The sequence below is a fragment of the Phragmites australis genome, chromosome 3, assembly GCF_958298935.1.
Source record: "Phragmites australis chromosome 3, lpPhrAust1.1, whole genome shotgun sequence".
Lineage (NCBI taxonomy): Eukaryota > Viridiplantae > Streptophyta > Magnoliopsida > Poales > Poaceae > Phragmites > Phragmites australis.
This window is the reverse complement of record NC_084923.1, coordinates 42,570,974-42,584,263: the sequence shown is the minus strand read 5'-3', so window position 1 is coordinate 42,584,263 and position 13,290 is coordinate 42,570,974. Positions and strand designations below refer to the sequence as shown.

Genomic DNA, 13,290 nt, shown 5'->3' with positions numbered 1-13,290 from the left:
TTTTACGAGCCGAGCCGAGCCAGGCTTGGCTCGTTTCCAGCCTTACTTGCCGACCCCTAAGAAATTAGAACCAAATTTGAGCAGAGCGTATGCTCAAGCAAAGCAGGTGTACATTCATCGATCCCTTGAGATTAGGCGGCGGTGACCATCTATTGCGCAGATGTTGCCACAAGGAATGGTTAGTCCTTCCTTCTTCTATCCTAAATTTTCTTAGGCTTCTTAAATTTCAAACGCCTGAAATTTAAGAGCGTGAATCAGGTGACAACATGCGTTAAGGTTTAGGGTTTATGAAGGGGATATTCGGGGTCGTTGGTGTGCTTACCGGGCTTAGACGGATGCTCGAGTAAGCAGGCAGACCTAGCGGAGGAGGCGAGCACGAGGCGGGCGGTGGGATTCTCGTTATGCCAGGTTAGCACGATGGGGGCTGCAGGATTCTCGCTGCCAAAGATAGCCTGAGGCGAGCAGGGGTAGGGGCGAATGTGAACTCGATTGAGGGGTGGGGGATCACGAGCACACGAAAATCATCGAAAGGATGAAGACGGTTGTGAGCTGTTCACAGTCGTTGCCAGAAAAAAAATCAAAAAATAGGTGGTTGAAATATAGCAGCAGCCAAATTTCTTGTTTTTTTGATAATCTTTTTTGATCATTTTTCTAATTTATACGACATGAGAGATTGGGCCAACTTGCTGTCGGAGCTCACCGAGCATATCGCAAGCCGACTGGTCTGGTACGACGTGGTCGAGTACCTCCGCCTCCGCGCCGCATGCAAAGTGTGGAGGGAGTGCACCGGTGACCCGCACGGCCTGGACAACCACTTTCGCCCCCATCGGTGGATCATGCTCTCTAACTGCGACAACACATGGCGCCGCTTCCTCAATCTCTCCATCGGCGTCTACGCTCATGTCGACCTCCCTGATGTAACATCCTGAGTTTTAGCAATTTAATTAATAGCAAATTTTACTCAAAATTAATTTTTTAATTAATTAAATCAAATAAAATCAAAAAATATGAATATGAATATATACACACACACACACTAGTATGAATATATGCATATATATTAAATTGAATAAGTATTCTAAATGCACTACCTTAATTTTTAAATTTTTTCCTGCATTAATTGATTCATATACATTTGGTTTATTGTTTTTATGGTTCTTTAAGTGGAGATTTGAATTGAATGTCTCCCAATTTTAAATATATTTTTAGTTTCCTTTCAGCTCAAATCTAAACTAAATTCAAATCTTTTGGATTCAAATCATGTTCCAAATCTTGGAGCTTTGTTACCTTCGCATAATTCAAATATACCTGTTTGAAACTATTCTAAGTCCAAAGTTAAATCCAAATTCAAAAACTCCATTTGAAATTAAACTCAAATCCTTTTCCTTTTTTCTTTTCCCTTTTTCTTCCAGGCCTAATCTCCTCTCCTTCTCGCCAAGCGGCCCCGCCGCCCGGCTTCTCTCCTCGTGCTCGGCCCAGCTCCCGCGTGCTCGCCAGCCCAGCTCGTGCGTGCCCACGCTCGAGCGCGCTAGCCTGCACCACGCGTTTCCCATCCGTCAGCTCCCCGCTAACGCGAGTGCGCCGTCAACTTCCTCGCCACCTCGCGCGCACTCTCGCTCTCTCCTCCTCTCAACTCTCTCTCTCTCTCTTGCCACCCGAGCGTCTCACAACCGCAACCGCACACAAGCCGGCCGGCGCAAGCCTACCGTCGTTGCGCGAGGCCCGATGGTACGCGCCGCCATCAAGCCGTGCTGCTCCTTCTCGCCCCTTGCCACCTTACTGCTGCGCCCCTACCTCTATAACTAACGCGTCCAGCCCTCCATTTCTCTGTGTCCCCACCAAGCCGCCACCATTGCCTCACCGATGTGCCATTGCTCGCCGTGGCATTCGTGTCGTCACTGTTCTTCCCTCGTGAGCTACGAAGGGGAACTAGAAGCTCGCCACCATCCCCGTGCCACCCTCCCTCGCCCGGAAGCCTGACAGGAGTGCGTCCGAGCCCAAGCCGAGCAGTGGCCACCGTTGAAGCTCCACACCGCCGACTGCCACCTCTTCTTTAACTCCGGCCACCTCCTCGCCCTTCCCAGCCTTAGTGAGCTTCCCCTAACCCTCCTCTTTCGATTGCATGCATCGATTTTCCCTTGCCCTACACCAACGCACCCCTCCACGACGATCGAGTGCCGTCGTACCTCACCCACATGCTGTCGACCCTTAAAACCCCTGGTCGAGCTCCCCGCATCACAATGCACCCGTAACCACCTTTAGCCAGCCAAACCCCCCTCCCTTTCCTCTTCTCCGCTGATGACTAAGCCTCCACCGCCTTAGCTTCGCTTCGGCCACCGTTTGATGCCGCTCTAGTCATGGCCAGCCGACTCCGGTGGAAACCTGACTCCAGTGAGCCCTTTGGCTTGGCTTTGCTGCAATTGCTCACCGGCGGCCCGATCCCCTTCGCCACTCCTCTGCCACACGCCCCCATGCACGTAGCTCTGCCGCCCGCGCACTGTGTAGCCTGACTGAGCAGACTGTGGCTCGACCCAAGCATCGTCGGCCTGTTAAGCCAGTCCAGCCGCCATGGGTCGTGCCCTAGTGTGTCAACACAGCTTCCATAGCCCGCAAACGTAGTTGGCTGGTGCACTAGGCTGATTACTGTGCAGCCCAGCTCAGGTCTAAGCCCAGCCCAATCCGAGCCCATTTTTGCCCAAACCGGCACTGTGCAGTGGGTCCCATTGAGTTACAGTTTAGCGGGCCCCGACTTACTGTTCAGTGGGTTCCACCTATAAATAGTGTAATTTCGTATTTTTTTGATTTAATTTTGGATTAAATATTCTAGGAGTCATAACTTCTCCGTAGTGGCTATAATTTTGGTGATTATATGAGGAACCGATCAAATAGTATTTCAATTGATCATTAGGATGATCATTTGCTTAATCACGAGCACGATGATTAACCGGAATAGCATCCCAGTAGTCTCGTCACGTGTTTTATGCCCAAGATCAAAACACATGCCTTTCCAACATATAGCATCACAACAAAACTTAAGAAATAGCGAGTAATTAAATTATATTACAAGTTCTTAAGCATTCAACCATTTACAATAATTTACATCAAAAGAAGGTAACTCATGCTATGTATCCCCAGCACAAGAGGAGAGCCATGGAGGTTGAAGAGGCAACGACTAATACGGTGCAAATGGAGATAATGATGACTCTTGTTGCTAATTTGCATGTGGTTGTCCCGGACGACGATGATGATAATGATGATGTGTTCCTCTATGAAGGATCAGACGATTAGCATGCGGGGTCAATTCGATGGGTATATTGTTGGTGTCCTATATTAGCGTACTATGTTAGGAACTATTTGTGAACTTTATTTGTAATCGTCATCTATTGTACTATGTCAACCATATGGATTGTTTTATTTGTGTCTTTGCTAAGTTTATTCGTGCACTGTTATGGTAATTATGCGTATCATCTATGGATGGCTTATGAAAATAAAAGATGCCTCGATAGTTTAGACAAATCATATTGGTCATCGACAAAATGAATTCTTCTTACCATCTTAGACAAGACACCACCAGGGTACGATACGTATCAGCAATAGAATAAATGTATCGATCTACAAAATAGAAAAATAAAGAGTGGTGAACATTGTGTCACGCTAGGTCCTTTGGTATTACTGAAAGTGCATCTAGGCCCCCTAAGTGGGTTTTAGCTTATTGATGATAAAACGATTAATAAACTAATATGTTTATCTAAGTTATGAACAGGTTTAAGTCTTAGTTGAGAAGACATATGACGTTTGACGCCCGTCGAAAAGAAAGGAGAAGCAACTAAGAATACTCAATAGGATTTAAATTCTTTTATTTTTGAAACTGAGTCTAGGATAGCCGCTCTATTAAGAGGGTTGCATTTGATTGCTTGATTAGTGTTTCAATGCTCAATATATCCTTTAGATCCAACAAGTTGAGAGACACACTCACCCACGGACACTGGGTTAGTTCTGCAAAAGTTCACTGAGTCCGGATACTCCGGTGTTCACCGGATACTCCGGTACTCAGTGTTTAGTCCGGAGTCTCCGAGGTAGACTCCGGCAGAGGGTGCTCGGTTTCGATTTATTTTTTGGTTAAAAAAGACCGGAGTCTCCGGTGTTCACCGGATACTCCGGTAGTTGGTGAGTTTTAAGGCCAGAGTCTCCGAGGGAGACTCCGCCAGAGAGTCTCGGTTAAGTCTTTATTTTTTTATTGAAAAAGACTGGAGTCTCCGGTGTTCACCGGATACTCCGGTAGGAGAAAAAGTTTTAACCGGAGTTTCCGAGGGAGACTCCGGCAGGGGTGTCTCAGTTAGCATTTTTTTTGTTAAAAAGACCGGAGTCTCCGGTGTTCACCGGATACTCCGGTACCTGGAGAGGCCGGAGGGTCCGGCAAGTCTCCAGACTTAGTCTTTTTGAAAGCACTGTCAGGACCGGAGACTCTGGTGTTCACCGGAGACTCCGGTAACTTAACAGAATTGTAACGGTTAGTTCTGACATGTTCTGTGACCGTTCTGACACCGTTTTTAGATTTGGGGCCGGATACTCCGGTGTTCACCGGATACTCTGGTCAGGTCTGACAAAATAGTAATGGCTAGTTTTTGAGAGAGGGCTATAAATACTCCCACACCCTATGGAATTTAAAGCTTACTGTTGCTGGTGAACTCTAGACTTTTGAGCACTTTAAGAGCATTCAAAGTCCCTCCAACCACCTCTAGTGCAAAGTTTGCAAAATTTAGTGAGTTTGGGTTTGGAGAGGGTTTAAGCCACTTGAGCATTGAGTTCTTCCTCGAGCATTCGCTGTGATCATTACTCTTGAAGCGTCGTGCTTCTAGACGGCAAGACGTCGCCCGTAGAGCACCCAAACTTTGTGGAGTGCCACGAGAAGTTTGTAATCAATTTTGAATTGAGTAAGAAAATTCTAGCTTGATCTTGGTGGTCGCTAGAAGAGGATAGGGTTGGAAAAGACCCGTCTCTTTGTGAGCTCCTCAACGGAGACGTAGGCACTTCTTTGTGAGGTGGCCGAACTCCGGGATAATCTCTCGCGTTCTTATTTGTGCAATTTGCTTAATCGTGTGAATTTGTGATTCTTCATATAAAATTTCCTAGTGATCATCTTACTAGTATTAATTGTTATTTTAGCTCTGTGATATCTAGTAGACCTAGCTTCAACTATAGATTCTAGCTACTTGCTTTAATTCGTAGTTGTTCTTGATTTTCTGTATATACCGGAGACTCTGGACTAGACCGGATACTCCGGACCAGACCGGAGTATCCGGCAGATTTAATCCGCTGTTTTAGTTTTAATTTTCAGAAAAGCCTATTCACCCCCCCTCTAGGCACTTTCAGTTACTCATTGGTTGTGTCATGCCAGGTCCATTGGCATGACATATTTGAAGTGTCACGCCAGAGGCACCCAATTGCAGGGGCTCACTGGTATTGATAGGGGGGAGAAGGGCCGGTATGACACCATTTTGGGTCACGCTAGGGACATTGGCGTGACCAAAGTTGGAGCCACGTCAGCCTATTTCTATTTTCAGGGGGGCACCACGAGCCATCGATTGAGGGGACGTACGGCGTGACGCCATGTATGGCGTGACCTCTCCCTCTGCCACGCCAATAGGATTGGCGTGAAAAGCCTGTATGCTTCTTTGAAGTATGTTCAGGCCTGTACAGGCGTGTCACGCCAAGCCTATAGGCATGACTTTGTTACTAGTCACACCACATTTAGTGGCGTGACTAACCTGCATAGGCTTCGACAACCACAATTAGGCTGAGTAGAGGCATTCCCGTAGCGAAACAAAATTTCAATCCCACGGATACATTTAATTCGCCGAGGGTTGTAGTAATTGTTGGAAATGCAATTGATATCCATTCTCAAACAATCGATAAACAATTGATATCCAAATGCAAACAATCAAAATGAAAAGTGATAATGTGACGGTAAAGTGTTATATGGTTCGAAACATCATAAAATCCACATAAAAGCATCACACGTTAAAGTTTTATATAGTTCAAAACAAAACTAATGCTTAATTACATAGAATCCCCATAAAAGCATCACACGTATGACATTGTCTCAAACATTCTTCACCACTCAGCCCCTAGGTATGTATGGCTTCTTCTTCCTCTGTTCACGCCCTGGATTGGTAGTAAGGATATTGGCACTTGTAATGTCGGTCCTGTCATGTGCACGCCACGATTGCTGTGAAGACTGTGTCGGCGAAGGAGCACTTGCGAGCTACGAGCTCCCAATCTCATCGGGCCCGTCTTCCTGGCTAAGTCTACCCCACACTTCTTGAACCGATAACATCGAGCTTCCACAAATACCCACGTCAACTACAACATCCGCGCAACAAAACTGAGAAAATTTCAACACATGCTCACTCACTTGATCAAACTTCTCATTTGCATTAACTGTGCCACCACAAAACACATGAAAAATCCGATCCATCTACACAAACCATCTAAATATTTCACATATGCAAAAATATATAACACATGCAAATTCTACACATAATCAATTTCAATCCCTACACCTTATTATTTTATCACAACAATTCAAAATTACTCATATATATATAGAAAAATATGTATTGCTCATATACATAGAGCCTAACCATATATACCTCAATTAACTACGCTCGACTGCATGCAACAAATTCCACATGATACAAATACGTAACTATACATCCATAGCACAATATTTAACTTCCAATCTAACCCAAAACTTACAAATTTCATAGATCATCATTACCAAAATACTAAACACTACCTACCATTCACCTAAGAATGCAAGCAAAAAACCAAAAATAGATGGAGAGAATGGACGAGCTACCTTACTAGGATAGTTCCCTGCAAAATCCGCTTCGAATTAGGTCCGAATGGTGGAGGATTGGCTGAGGAGACTCTCGTCGGCGCGCTCGGTTTGGGTAAACGGGAGGAGGAAGAACAGCGTGCGGGTTGGCGCGCTCGGTTTTGTCGTGACAGCCGATCACACCAAAACTACTGGCACGACTCAAGCTTACCACGTCGGCTGGCTGTCGCGGCTCCGTGCCAACGTGGCGCCTTGGTCACGCAAAAGGGGTTGGTGTGACACAGGTAGGAGATCACGCTAATACCTTTGACATGAAAAAAAAAGCTAGTTTCTGAAAATTTAATTTCACATGAGTTGTTAATAAAATATTAGTTTCAAATAAACTAAAATAAAAAAATCGTCTCTGATGGACCCGAAAGAATGTTGGTGAGAACCTACCCTGCCTCAAACTGCAGCCACAATAAAACCGGAAAAATAACTAAACAATTCTTTATAACTGATCTGTAAATTAAACAAAATAATAGTGTGATCATCAAACAACTAAATCCGAATACTTTGGTTTGAGATGCAACAGCCTCACAGCCCATTTTCAGTTTTCAATTATACTTCCAACTCATCGACCACAAAGTAATTTCCATTTACCGCAGTTTACTAGTACAACTGTATAAAGCCAATGCAAAAGCTAAAAAACACGGTGCCCATCGGGGCCATGGTCATGTCAAAAGTAATAGGCGTTGTACTGGCAGAACCGCTGCATACCTGGAGCTCAGGGCAGTCCTCCCTAGCAAGCTACTCTGCAACTGTACAAAGACTGCCACCACTTCAGAGCTGATCACCTCCTCAATTGTGGGGTTCAGCTCTAATAACTATCAGAGCAGTTAACATTTATTTCTATTGCAATTTGGACACAGCTTCAGTGGAACCAGATGACGATTTCTCTATAACTTTACTAAATTGACATCTCCCACAAATTTCATTGTAAGAAAACAATACTGATGGCTCCTTTCGTGCAAATGGTGGGGCAACGAGTACTATAGTGCGGGATCATGAGGGCCATTTTTATATGGCCTCTTCACGGTGGCTCCCGTCCGTCTCTTCTCCTCTTGTTGCGGAAGCGGAAGCGTGCAGGGATGGCCTCAAGCTGATTTCAGTTGCCAATCAAATCAATGTTGTCCTTGAAACGGACTCCAAGGTTCTCGTGGATTTGTGGAATTCCAAAAGTAGTACTCGATCGGTGATCACAATGATTTTGGCTGATACACAAAAGCTTAGTTCGACCTTCTCTTCATTCTCTCTAGTTTTTGTACGGCGTTCATTGAACTTGGCAACTCATTTATGTGCCAAACATGCCTCTCCACCTAGGTATTTGCAGTATGATTCTATCCCCTATGATTAAATGAAAAGATGTTACTCTTGGTCTAAAAAAACAGTATGAGTTGTAAGTTCGCAGGGGAAAAAAACAGTCTGAATTCTGAAAGACTTGTGAACTTTACGAAACCTCCTCTCGTCAGTCGTCACCCACGACGCCCCACGGGAGTAGCCGAGCCGAGCTCATGGCCGTCAGTCCCCCAGCCATCCTAAATTCAGAGCTGATCACCTCCTCAATTGTGGGGCCTTTCTTACTTTAGTATTTGCAGTATGATTCTATCCCCTATGATTAAATGAAAAGATGATGCTCTTGGTCTAAAAAAACAGTATGAGTTGTAAGTTCGCCGGGGGGAAAAAACAGTCTGAATTGTGGAAGACTTGTGAACTTTACGAAACCTCCTCTCGTCCGTCGTCACCCACGAAGCCCCACGGGAGTAGCCGAGCCGAACTCATGGCTGTCACTCCCCCAGCCACACCCGAAGGCCCGAACCAACGCCGGCACGAAACCCAGCTCCCAAAAGAGCCCGAAACGCAAATCAACCGAGCGCCGGAACAGCAGCGGGGCGCCAGTGCCGTGTCCTTCACTCGTTTGGAACCCTGAAACGTATCCAGATGACCAGATCTACACGCGATACCTTCCTTCTAATCCAAACTCCCCAACTTCCATAAGTACGACTCCCGAGATTCCACCTTGCAGGATTGGACCTGCCGTTCTCCTTCCTCGCCAAAAAAGAAAGAAAGAAAGAAAGAAAAGAAACTGTTGTTCTTGCTCCGGTCAGGCGAAAGATTGGACTGGCCACGGCTCGATCCGGCGTGTTCTCTGGTTGAGCCGTCTCTGGGGTTAGCTTCGCCGGGAGCGGTCCATGGCCAGCGCGGAGCGCGAGCAGGAGGCCGCGCTGGAGCAGGGGCTCCTCGCGCCGGAGGTGAGTTGACTCGACCACTTCTATTGGCCGCCCGGCTTGTCTTCCCTTACTTACCGGCTTTGTGTATGTTTAGTGAGTGGCGACTCTCGGTTAGTAGGATAATTTTGGTGAGATTGGTAGGGTACTTTACGTACCTTGGCGTGCCGGATTTGGAAGAATTTAAGCGGAACTTCCTGTTTGATCTAGTAGAGAATACGCAAGGATAGCTTGGCACACCATTAAGATTCGAAGTTGGAATAGTTTGTTCTTTAGGCTGAATGACTTGGGCACAATTCCGGTGCTTCTATATGGATGAGAACTCATGAATGGGATTTTGGGATTGCAATTGCACTGTTAATCGAAAGTTTGTACTCTTATTCTTCACTTTATTTTTAATAATATGTGAAAAATTGTTAATCTTTCCTTGGTATACCTATCTGAGCCCGATTAATTTGTCTTATTTGTTCGTTCAACTCATGGACGAGTAAAAAAGCGTCCTGTGTCAGGTCATTAATTTGTCTTATTTGTTCGTTCAACTCATGGACGAGTAAAAAAGCGTCCTGTGTCAGGTCAAGATGTCTGCTGTTTCACTTTCGTTTTCCTTAAGCTGATTGAGCTATGACCTTATAATGCAACAATACCAGCATAGTGCTATAGCCTATAATTGCTTCCTTTGCACATTAATTTTGAAAGTAAAGTCCGAACACATTCTCTGAATTTGGTCTTGCCGAATCAATGTAGAAAGTCATAGTGCCCTACTATCCTAAATTTAGTCAAAGTCTGTGTATGAAATCGAGCGCCCTCTGTCTGTTAGTGCTTCTACTATTTTTTCGACGGAATTTACACATGGCACAATAATATAATCTTGGTTTCAGGAACCCAACCAACTAACATACACTGGAGATGGATCAGTTGACTTTTCTGGAAATCCTGTTGTGAAGGAACGAACTGGTAGATGGAAGGCATGCCCATTCATATTAGGTAATTTACAGGACTAAATCTACTGTGTGTTCTTTTGTTTACGTCCAATATGGCATGCAATTAACTACCGTTTGTTAACATATAGGAAATGAATGCTGTGAACGGCTGGCCTATTATGGCATCTCTACAAACCTTGTGACTTACTTGACAAAAAGGCTACATGATGGCAATGCCTCTGCTGCTCGCAATGTGACCACATGGCAGGGAACTTGCTATCTGACTCCCCTTATTGGAGCAATCCTGGCTGATGCATACTGGGGGAGGTATTGGACAATTGCAACATTCTCCACAATATACTTCATTGTAAGTCATCTTTGCTCTCAAGTGTAATGGTGCATTCCACATTGATGCTCATATAAATACTCCTCAAATTGAAAGAAGGAACATGGATGACATATGAGGGTAGAAATTCTTTTCTCAATAGCATATGATTTGTAATGCTATGCGCTTTTAAATTACATATCTCCATGATTCGTCTCTGTCAAACTAAAGGCGTTTTATTGTAATCTGTCAACTCTAACATGAACATTGGGTAAGGTACATGCAAGTAATTTGTTCTTTTTGTGACTAACAAATAGGGGAAATTTGATTATATGTCCCAAAGTTGATCAACCTTTGATAATATATCCGAAATTGATCATCCTTTGATCATATGTCCTAGTTTGTAACAAAGTTTTGTTCATATTGGGAAACTTTGTTACAAACTAGTACCTGTGGGACATATGATCAAATGATGGTCAACTTCGTACATATTATCAAAGGTTGATTAACTTTGGGACACATAATCAATTTTCCCAACAAATGGCCCCTTAAGTTTCTGCGTACTAGACTAGTAGCTCTTCCTTTATTCATGTTCGTCCAGACATGAAGTGCTACATTCAACTGATTCTGGTATAACCCAGTTAGTTTGTTATGTTTTAAACTTCATCTTTTAATTGTAGGGGATGACAGTACTGACCCTTTCAGCATCAGTTCCTATGCTCATACCTCCATCCTGTGAAGGATCATTTTGCCCACCAGCAAGCCCTTTTCAATATACTGTCTTTTTTCTTGGTCTTTATTTAATTGCCCTTGGCACTGGTGGAATTAAGCCATGCGTCTCATCCTTTGGAGCGGATCAATTTGATGATACAGACCCAGTTGAGCGAATCCAGAAGGGTTCTTTCTTTAATTGGTTCTATTTTTCAATAAACATTGGTGCTCTTATTTCAAGCAGCTTTCTGGTTTGGATGCAAGACAACGTAGGATGGGGACTGGGCTTTGGCATTCCAACAGTATTCATGGGGTTGGCAATCATAAGCTTCTTTTGTGGCACACCACTTTATAGGTTCCAAAAACCAGGAGGTAGTCCTATTACACGAGTATGCCAGGTGGTTGTTGCCTCTTTGTGCAAGTGGAATGCACATGTCCCAGAGGACAGCTCGCTCTTGTATGAACTACCTGATGGGGTGTCAGCAATTGAGGGGAGCCGGCAATTGGAGCACACTGATGAACTCAGGTACGTCTATTTCTGAGACTAAATTCTAAAGCATAACCTAGCAGAGTGCCATAATCCAGAACATTTTTTTAGTCAGTAAATACTTTCGCAGATAGATTTTTACTAGTTGCCGAATGAGTCCCTGATTTTTGCTGGTCAGGATTTAGTTATACTAAATTGCAACTTATAAGCTATATGTCCTAGCCTTTTCTCCATTATCGCTTTGCCAAATAGATCAATATTTATGACTTGAATTGTGATAGCTTTTCGACTTCTTTTCCCATATCGTGTGAAAGCTAAGAGCCTAACATTTTCCAACTGACTTTTGTTTCAGATGTTTGGATAAGGCTTCTACAGTTACTGATCTTGATGTGAAAACAGATGATTTCACCAACCCATGGCGGATATGCACTGTCACCCAGGTGGAAGAATTGAAGATACTGGTAAGGATGTTCCCTATCTGGGCAACAACGATAGTGTTTTCTGCTGTATATGCTCAGATGTCCACGATGTTTGTGGAACAAGGGATGGTGCTTGACCCATCCTTGGGTTCCTTCAAGATTCCTCCAGCATCTCTATCTACTTTTGACACACTAAGCGTCCTTGTATGTGTCCCGATCTACGATTACATATTGGTTCCAATAGCTAGGAGATTCAATGGCAACGAGAGGGGCTTTACAGAGTTGCAGAGGATGGGCATTGGCTTGGTAATTTCCATCATAACAATGTCAGTAGCGGCAGTCCTTGAGATCAAGCGGCTGGCAATTGCCAGGGATGAACATTTGGTGGATCAGAATGTCCCAGTTCCACTGAGCATATTCTGGCAAATTCCTCAGTATTTCTTGGTTGGTTTATCAGAGATATTCACATTCATCGGGGCACTCGAGTTCTTCTATGATCAATCTCCAGATGCCATGAGAAGTCTCTGCAGTGCGCTGCAGCTCCTCACAACGGCGTTCGGGAATTATCTCAGCACATTTATTTTGACAATGGTTGCATACTTCACAACAAGAGGAGGTAATCCTGGATGGATCCCTGATAACTTGAATGAAGGGCATCTCGATTATTTCTTTTGGCTGCTTGCTGGCCTCAGTTTTCTAAACTTGGTCATATACATCATCTGCGCCAACAAATATAAAAGCAAGAAAGCAGCTTGAGCTCTGGGTGTCATCATGGACGGTGCACTTCAAAATCTGTTTATATGTTTCTTACCACATGAACTCGCTGAGACTTAATAAGTTAACCATCTGTATTTCAGGGGGGTGTCATCTTCCCATTGTCGAGTATTTTTTTTAGTATGTCAAGTTGATTAAACATTCACACTTCCAATTTCTGTATATTCTTATTTATCAGAAGCCGTTGCGGAATGTAGGGCCTGTTTGGCAGAGCTCCAGATTCAGCTTCTGAGCTGAATCTGGAGGAGCTCTGCCAAACGGCAGAATTTAACTTTAGCTCCCTGAGTGAATCACTTCTCCTGATTCACTGAAATGAACTAGAAGCTGAGGAGCTGAAAAAAGTAGCTTCTCCTGAGGAGCTGACCACGCTGATTCTCCTAATTCATAGAGTTTATCCTAGAGAATTATTAAGAATCACTTTCAGCCACAGAATCACTTCTTCAGATAATCAATTCTTTTAGAGAATTTGAATCAGGAGAAGCTCTGCCAAACAGGCCCGTAGACTTCTCTGATTCTTCTGCTTTTCTATCTATGATTTGATTGCTA

The 13,290-nt window shown here is 44.2% G+C and overlaps 1 protein-coding gene across 1 annotated transcript; it reads left to right on the top strand.

The window, feature by feature from the left end:
• Nucleotides 1-8,647: 8,647 nt before the first annotated feature.
• Nucleotides 8,648-12,941, top strand: LOC133913181 (protein NRT1/ PTR FAMILY 8.3-like). Its single transcript, XM_062356246.1, has 5 exons — nt 8,648-9,132; nt 9,987-10,092; nt 10,178-10,395; nt 11,034-11,590; nt 11,904-12,941. The coding sequence occupies exons 1-5, from the start codon at nt 9,073-9,075 to the stop codon at nt 12,724-12,726; spliced, it is 1,764 nt and encodes a 587-aa protein (XP_062212230.1). The 5' UTR covers nt 8,648-9,072; the 3' UTR covers nt 12,727-12,941.
• Nucleotides 12,942-13,290: the final 349 nt, after the last annotated feature.